Source organism: Paramormyrops kingsleyae, chromosome 22 (assembly GCF_048594095.1).
Source record: "Paramormyrops kingsleyae isolate MSU_618 chromosome 22, PKINGS_0.4, whole genome shotgun sequence".
Classification (NCBI taxonomy): domain Eukaryota; kingdom Metazoa; phylum Chordata; class Actinopteri; order Osteoglossiformes; family Mormyridae; genus Paramormyrops; species Paramormyrops kingsleyae.
In genome coordinates this window covers 12,801,185-12,808,292 of record NC_132818.1, presented here as the reverse complement: position 1 = coordinate 12,808,292, position 7,108 = coordinate 12,801,185, and the positions used below count along the sequence as shown (strand labels likewise).

Genomic DNA, 7,108 nt, shown 5'->3' with positions numbered 1-7,108 from the left:
TGACAGAGGTAATTATCCATAAAGCGGCCTTGACTTTGCATGTGACCAAATTTCATTTTCATATATTAATTTTTCTGCAGAGTATTATGTCTACAAAGATAAATATGCCATTGTTTATTTTAGATAAACAAATTCATACAGACACTTCCCTGTCAAGCATTTACAAAGAATGGGCTCACACTCTTCAGCGAGACGCATCGAGGGGACAGGATAGTGCCCCCTGCTGTCCGTGGGGAATTCCGCTCACTGCTGGATGGGAAAAGTCGCGATGACTCAGACTTCCTGGTCGTGTTGCATCCCGATCCTTAACTCTTCCGTGAGCAGTTTAGTCCCTAACACCCCTGGAAGTCTCATTGTCCACCATCCAGACACAACCCGGTGAAGGACCAAAGTTCTTCCATCGTTCAATCTGTACTTCTGCTCACCCGCCATTTAAGGGAGGGGGGACAGCATTGGGGTTAGGGGGAGGGCTCACAGCTTCTTGCAGACGTGAATCTGAGACCGGCACTTGGGACACTTGTGCACAATATCTTTGAAGCAGTTTGTGCAGAACGGGAGGAGACAGCAGCCCAACACACATCTGCGGGAGAATGGATCAAATCCACAGACTTCGTGTGAGAAATCATGTAACCTCCTTAATGTAGATTAGTGCAGATAAGCATGGATTAAGAGGGAATGCTGCCCTGCATTGCTTACCCAAACAAGACAGTCATGACGCAGACCAGCCAGGCTGTGCTGCCTACCCTGGTGGCCGTCTCCGTGACAATGTACTGATGGCACGATGGGCACATGGTGTTGGATGGTGCAGGGGGCAGGTTTTCCACGTCCAGAATGATCTGTGGAGCTGAAGGTGTGAGGTGGACTTTAGATGGCTTCCTTGAGGTCTGAGTGGAGATTGACTTCATGCTATCTGAAGCTATTTGGCTAACAGGCGCTAACAGGCTAACTGGAGCACTGGAAGTACAGGAGAGGTGCAGAGTGCTGCAGGGAGTGACCTGTGCGGATCAAGCACATAATTTCTGCACTGTCCTGCAGCCAGAGGCTGCATCTGCCCGTCGCCCACTGAGAGAAGATCTGGGTGTTTGTTTTCTGGCCATCGCAGAAATTTGTGGCTCTGCTGGACCAGCTGAGGAAGGTTCCAGATAGTTCTGAATGTGCTGCGAGCATTGGAGCCAGGAGAGCGGGCATGGTGCAAACATCACGACCGCCGGAACCTTCTGGAAGCATCACCCACCTGGACCGGGTGGCGGAGGGGCAACGACGGCATTGATGGAGGCGGGGAAGACGGCCACACCTCCCATGTTGATGACATTTTGGATATCTGTGAAGACAGGAGCAGCCGACTGAGACAAGCTGGATACATCTCAGCGGAGACACCAGACCAGCCTGGGGAGGATGGAGGCTCGGCCTTTACCTGCTTCTGAGAAGCACATTTTAGCTGTTAATCTGTAATGAGGCAGAAGCTCTCTACAGCTAGCTATAAGCACACGCCCCCTACAGGGCCATACCACACACTGCACCATCACCTTCCTCCTTCTTGGTTTTCTGGCCCAGCCCCTGCAGCTGCTCCTCTTTCTCCTCCAGCTCCTTCATCTCCTGCTCGATCTTCTCCAGCTCGCTGGTCTTATCTGCATCTGCAAGAGGCCGACAGACAGCTGTCAGCAGGGAGCGTAAGGGATTTCTGGATAAAGACCTCAGCTGCATAATTGTGTCTTACACTAGCATTGTAACCCCCCCCCCCCCACCCAATACCAGAGCCCTTCCGCATCAGGGGGCCGTTGCTCCTGAAATCCTCCAGCATGATCAGCAAGTTCCGGCGGTCTCTCAGCTGCTGCTGTCGTACCACCAGGCGGCCCAGTTCTGCCTCAACGTTCTCCTCCAGATTCGGCATCCTTGGGGGGGGGGGCACCCAGGAAATCACACGCAGAACAGACGACACCCCCCCATGATTAGCACACTGCATCTGCAGACATCGTCCTGTAAGACGCTGCTGAACGTCCATAACACCAGCAGATGTCTGCACTTCGCCATTAATGCCCGGTATTAGAGACCAAGTGCTGGAGATTATAATGAATTTTCCGACATCGCAGAAATAGACCAGTCATTTTAGACTCTGTTTGCGATAGAGGTACTGCACCAGCAGAGGGCGTGGTGGTTAAGGGCTTCCCGTTCCGGCACCGCTCTGCCTTGGTCTCTCTGCTCGCTCTTTCAACTCGTTAGCATTTCCTATTGCTCAATTAAATGCTACTTACAAACCCGACTTCCTTAATGTCAAGCCAGAAGCTCACGTGTGAGGAATAAATGCTTCATTATAGGATCTTCTTACAGTATATTAAGATATACAGTAACCCCTTTACATTTGCAAGAGTTAGTGGTAGAAAGGTGGAAGGTGAAAATTCATGAATGTGAAGGGGTTACTGTATTCATATATCATTGAAATATCAACTTTTTGCTTATATATTGCCATCAGTTTCATGAACGCAATGACATCACAATGCATTAAATAACACTAGAGCCCACAAGCAGAATCTCCATGTCAAACACTTTGTCAGAATAAATGATTTCATGAACGGTGCTTTTAAAGGTATGAATACTCTCAAGAGCACAATATCCTATATCAGACGACCTCAGAGAAAAACTGCATTACCTGGTTGTGGGGATCGAAATGACCAGCTCCAGAGAGGTTCCACAGCAGGAGGGGGGTTCCTCACCCACGGGGGGGGGGCCCGGGGGCTCGATTGAAACAGCAGAGGTGACCTGATTTCTGGCTGACACGGCCGGAACCGTTTGATTAACGGTTCAGAACACGACGAAGATGATGGACTTTTCTTTGCTTAACTTTTTAAAAGTTTTATTAAAATTTTCAAACTTTACATTGGATGTTTTTTTACCAAAAAATGTCTGTTACAGCCTCATAGCATAAAAAATTTAATACAAAAGTGATATACACAATGTCACAGCAGCACAAGGCTCCCTGTGTCTTTCAACGCGTTTCTAGATGCTGTCCGGCGGTCTGGAGCAGAACGTCAGTAGTCCAGCGGCTCCTCCGTTTTCTGTACTTGAAACGCGACAGTGCTGAAGTCAGACGATGGGACACATGCGAGATCCAGGTTCCAGAGACGCACGGCAAGTGATACCTGATGACGAACCACAAAAATCCTGCGTAAAAACATTCACCAAACGCATAATTTTCACCGTTCACACTTTCTGCGAAAGCGAGAGCACCGAACTCTAACTGTCAGATCTGCCCAGTCTTCCCAAAATGCATTTTAGTGTCTCTGCTCATTTGCAAATGCACAAGACAGAGAACAAAGGGTCTCACAAGCTAACAGGAGGTCAGCTTTTAATATCTTTGCATACGCAAATTCCCCCCTCCCGCTTTCAGTGCCCCCGCCACCACGACAACGGACATGGAGGCAGGTCAGCCTCCCTCCCTATCTAAACAGGGCTGACAACTTCGGTCAGCTGGGTGGCGTGGTATATTCAATTTGAGATAAGTCACATGCATACACATTTACATATAAGTGACAGTTTTATTACCTTGCAAATAGTCTGTAGGGTTTGCAAACTACCCCAGTGCTTTTGAAATAGCTGATTTTAGGTTTATAATCTCACATGAGTCTGAAAGCATGAGTGTCACGGCAGATACGAGAGTTGGCAACCCTGGGTAAGAGCTTGTGGCGTCACCCACCTCACCAGCGTTCACTTCCTCCTCAGCTTCTTCATGAAGGTCACTTCATCCCGGTTCCGTATCCCATAGCTAAATGCAAACACACCGGCACTGAGTCCCTCCTCCAGCCTCCGTCTCGGATCTGTTAGCATGTCACCTACTTACTCTTTCAGCTTTGTCTTGTCGTCCTCCAGCTTCTCACCCTTGAACACCAGGTGGTATGTCCGCCACATGTACCTCCTACAAGATACAGGCAGGGAAGTATGCATAAAAGTAGTATGGAAGTATGGAACAAAGTATGCATAAAAGTAGTATGGAAGTATGGAACAAAGTATGCATAAAAGCTCCATTTCTAAGCCCGCATTCACTCCACCTCACGATAATAAGGTGCCATTACCAGCTGATGTGCTGGACTCCGCCCTCTCGTTGCTGCTTCAGCTCCACAAACCTGCGGATGGCCTTCTTTAGCTCCAGAACCGTGGCGTTCTGCACTACCACCACGGCTGCAAGACATTTTCACAGGCATTCCATTAATCTCTGGCCCAGACACCTTCCACTCTGGAATGGCTTCTAACATCCAAGAGTGGTGGCTATTTTAACTGCTCTGCTGCCACAGGAATGTCACCGAGGTACAAATGGCAGCTGACGCCAAACACTTACGCATGACTTCTCCATCAGCCTTGCACACGCGGACAGTCATGGCCTGGCCATACTCCAGAGCCACCTGGGAGTTCACCTCCTCTAAGGTCACCTGAAAGAACATTCGTCGTCAGGATTCATGATTCTCGGCAATGCAGACCTGCTGTGATGGGTTTTCACACAGGAGCAAAGGCACCAGTTAGATAGATTCATCATATTCTCCAGTGACTATCTCAGATCACAATCTAATCTAATCTGATCTATCCATTCATCAAGAAGCATGACTAACATACACAGACAGACATTGTATAGAAACCTGAATGGGCAGGTCACATAGAAGGGGATCTTGCACTAAGAGGGCCAATCCTTCTTCAAAGATATCCAAGAATTCCGAGTGAGGCAGTGCCTCCTCGTCCTCTTCCTCTTCCTCAATGTCTTCCTCCCAAGGCTGTTCATCCTCCACTGCTGCCTCCTCCCCTTGTTTCACATTAAGCTCTTCGGTGGAAGTTTCTGTGCATTCAGGCTCTGCCATCTAAATCAGACAGAATATTTCACAGAAATACCTCCCACTTCATTTCCTCATGTCACAACTAATAGCCTTTTTAAAAGTATTTCCACCTCGCGAGGCAGAAAAATGCCAGTATCTTGTAGATAAACTTCTCAAACGTCAACGTTTTCTACGGTCAGCATTTTGCCGTCAATCATTAGAAAAGGAAAAAACTAATATACTTTTCAGTCCCGCTTATCTGTGATCGGGGTATTCTGGTATTCGCTATTCAGTTGACCACTGCATAGAGATATTTTACTCCGTTATTTATTTTTGAAATGAAAATGGTAGATATAACTGTATTGCAACGCAGATTCACTCCGCTGCAAAACAAAGAGCAATTATTGCGAAAACTACGTGCGGGTAATTTAGATACTTGACATTTGTCTTGCATTACCCTGTCATAAGAATGGAATTTATACTAGTTTATATCTTAACTAAAATATATACACAGAAATAACTGAAATAACAGTTAGTTTATTCTTGATGTGTCATTTCATTATGGGAATATTTTCATCAGTAGGTTCTTACCTCAGGCGCCTGTTGCTGTAGCTGTTTCTCTTTTCAATAATAATAATAATAATAATAATAATAATAATAATAAAAATAAAAAAGTTAGTCTTTCAGTTACGTTTAACCTACCATTAACCCGTCTAACCAGGACTCGCCCCTTCCATCTAAATCGATCTGCACAAGGACTATTTACTGAACCGGAAAGTAAATAACCGCGATGCGCTTCGTTTAAACCAGCCCCCAATGAAACAACATGGCGGAACAAGTGTTGACTACCGACAATTTGATATAATTATCTTCATATTTCTTAAGTTAAAAACTTATACTTAAAAGTAAACTTAAATCTGCTCATTTTCATTACCGGTAGCCACGTGTTTGAAAAGCTATGGGGTTTTTATAATTATGCAGAAAAACCGCTTGTTTCCTACCGAACATCAAAAACCAGTTACACCTCGAAGCTGCGAAGACTCGTGTGTGAAGAGTCGAGCGGCTGGATTGACAAACTCCTACCTTACTTGTGTTTTCGGTGCGACTCTTTGTAAGACAGTATGCTCCTGTTTTGTCCCACGTGTGGAAATGTGCTGATTGTAGAGGAAGGTCAGAAGTGCTACCGATTCGCCTGCAGCACTTGTCCTTACGTGCATAACATTACCAGGAAGGTGAGTGTAAATCAAATTAAAGTGTAAAAAAAAAACTTTACTATTGTAATACCGTTATTTTTAATTTAAAAGCAGCTGTTAGCTACTTTATTTTCCTTCGTTCAGTGTGGATTTCTCCTAACTGCTATAAAGCTGTGTTAATCTTACGGATAAATTTCAAATGTGACTCTTCTGAACAATAGAGTGCACGGGGGAAACTATACATGAATAAACAGCCATTTTAGCAAGAAGACTTTATTGCCCCTTTACAGTTAGACATTTTGTCATCCGTCCATTAGGTGAATAACAGAAAGTATCCGAAGCTGAAGGAGGTGGACGATGTGCTGGGCGGAGCGGCTGCCTGGGAGAACGTGGACTCCACGGCCGGTGAGTGTCACCCTGGACCTGAGGGAGATACCTGTCCTCGCCCGCAGACTATACAAACCCCTACTTACGGCTGTTTGTGTGTTTGCGTGTCCTGCAGAAACCTGCCCGAAGTGCGAGCACCCACGAGCGTACTTCATGCAGCTCCAGACCCGATCCGCGGACGAGCCCATGACCACCTTTTACAAGTGCTGCAACCAACAATGCGGCCACCGTTGGAGGGACTGAACTGTAGACCGGGGTCGGATCCGTCAGCCAGACGCCAGAGAACCGCCCCTTTGTGTCTGTGTATCATAATCATAATACAGACCGCCGATGTATTGGCGTATGTGGGTCATGAACATCTGCGGACTTCGCACTTTAATATGAAGCAAAAAATGATCGAATTTAGTGTTTCGTAGTAACCAAAGCAGTGCTTATGTACAGCATTTTTGCCGATAAAGCTGAGCAGGGGATTTTTCAGTTTTTATTTGGTTTGCTAGACCAATTGACTTTTATAAAGGACTGCTCTGGGGGAAAAGCGCACCTTGGCTTACAGGGAAAGAAGCGATTTCTTACATACTCTAATCACTAACTTTATTAAAGATACAGAAAAAATTATACTTATTCCTTTTGATCTTTTGTTAAAAGACGCTTCACTTTGCGTCACATTGACCAGAGCGTCGGGCACACCAGAGGTAAACTCGTAGCTATTACTTCTCGTTGGCTTACCGTGGA

General features: G+C 46.2%; 3 protein-coding genes across 4 annotated transcripts; 1 reads left to right on the top strand and 2 right to left on the bottom strand.

Moving 5' to 3' along the window:
- Window positions 1-114: 114 nt before the first annotated feature.
- On the bottom strand, window positions 115-2,761 carry LOC111849293 (uncharacterized). Of its 2 annotated transcripts, XM_023822040.2 has the most exons (6): window positions 2,648-2,761; window positions 1,753-1,892; window positions 1,527-1,634; window positions 1,235-1,321; window positions 697-844; window positions 115-580 (listed from the first exon to the last, which is right to left on the bottom strand). In XM_023822040.2, the coding sequence occupies exons 2-6, from the start codon at window positions 1,889-1,891 to the stop codon at window positions 472-474; spliced, it is 591 nt and encodes a 196-aa protein (XP_023677808.2). In that variant the 5' UTR covers window position 1,892; window positions 2,648-2,761; the 3' UTR covers window positions 115-471. The 2 variants fall into 2 exon arrangements, with proteins under 2 accessions (XP_023677808.2, XP_072560897.1); XM_072704796.1 differs by having other exon boundaries at window positions 1,753-2,678.
- A 63-nt stretch (window positions 2,762-2,824) lies between these two features.
- On the bottom strand, window positions 2,825-5,585 carry snrnp25 (small nuclear ribonucleoprotein 25). The gene is made up of 7 exons (XM_023822043.2): window positions 5,388-5,585; window positions 4,626-4,841; window positions 4,331-4,421; window positions 4,068-4,173; window positions 3,836-3,910; window positions 3,692-3,760; window positions 2,825-3,137 (listed from the first exon to the last, which is right to left on the bottom strand). The coding sequence occupies exons 2-6, from the start codon at window positions 4,839-4,841 to the stop codon at window positions 3,703-3,705; spliced, it is 546 nt and encodes a 181-aa protein (XP_023677811.1). The 5' UTR covers window positions 5,388-5,585; the 3' UTR covers window positions 2,825-3,137; window positions 3,692-3,702.
- A 213-nt stretch (window positions 5,586-5,798) lies between these two features.
- polr3k (polymerase (RNA) III (DNA directed) polypeptide K) lies at window positions 5,799-6,991 on the top strand. The gene is made up of 3 exons (XM_023822044.2): window positions 5,799-6,028; window positions 6,307-6,394; window positions 6,492-6,991. Exons 1-3 carry the CDS (start codon window positions 5,918-5,920, stop codon window positions 6,617-6,619), a joined length of 327 nt encoding a protein of 108 aa, XP_023677812.1. The 5' UTR covers window positions 5,799-5,917; the 3' UTR covers window positions 6,620-6,991.
- Window positions 6,992-7,108: the final 117 nt, after the last annotated feature.

Excerpts from the sequence above, each read along its gene's own strand:
- snrnp25 (XM_023822043.2), bottom strand. The coding sequence starts at position 4,841 with ATGGCAGAGCCTGAATGCACAGAAACTTCCACCGAAGAGCTTAATGTG. Across the intron at positions 4,422-4,625 it reads TATGTGACCTGCCCATTCAG|GTGACCTTAGAGGAGGTGAA; the intron begins GTTTCTATACAA and ends ATGTTCTTTCAG. Across the intron at positions 3,911-4,067 it reads GGAGTCCAGCACATCAGCTG|GAGGTACATGTGGCGGACAT; the intron begins GTAATGGCACCT and ends TGTATCTTGTAG.
- LOC111849293 (XM_072704796.1), bottom strand. The coding sequence starts at position 2,002 with ATGGACGTTCAGCAGCGTCTTACAGGACGATGTCTGCAGATGCAGTGT. Across the intron at positions 1,635-1,752 it reads CCTGATGCGGAAGGGCTCTG|ATGCAGATAAGACCAGCGAG; the intron begins GTATTGGGTGGG and ends GGCCTCTTGCAG. Across the intron at positions 1,322-1,526 it reads GAAAACCAAGAAGGAGGAAG|ATATCCAAAATGTCATCAAC; the intron begins GTGATGGTGCAG and ends CTGTCTTCACAG.
- polr3k (XM_023822044.2), top strand. The coding sequence starts at position 5,918 with ATGCTCCTGTTTTGTCCCACGTGTGGAAATGTGCTGATTGTAGAGGAA. Across the intron at positions 6,029-6,306 it reads TGCATAACATTACCAGGAAG|GTGAATAACAGAAAGTATCC; the intron begins GTGAGTGTAAAT and ends TCCGTCCATTAG. Across the intron at positions 6,395-6,491 it reads GAACGTGGACTCCACGGCCG|AAACCTGCCCGAAGTGCGAG; the intron begins GTGAGTGTCACC and ends CGTGTCCTGCAG.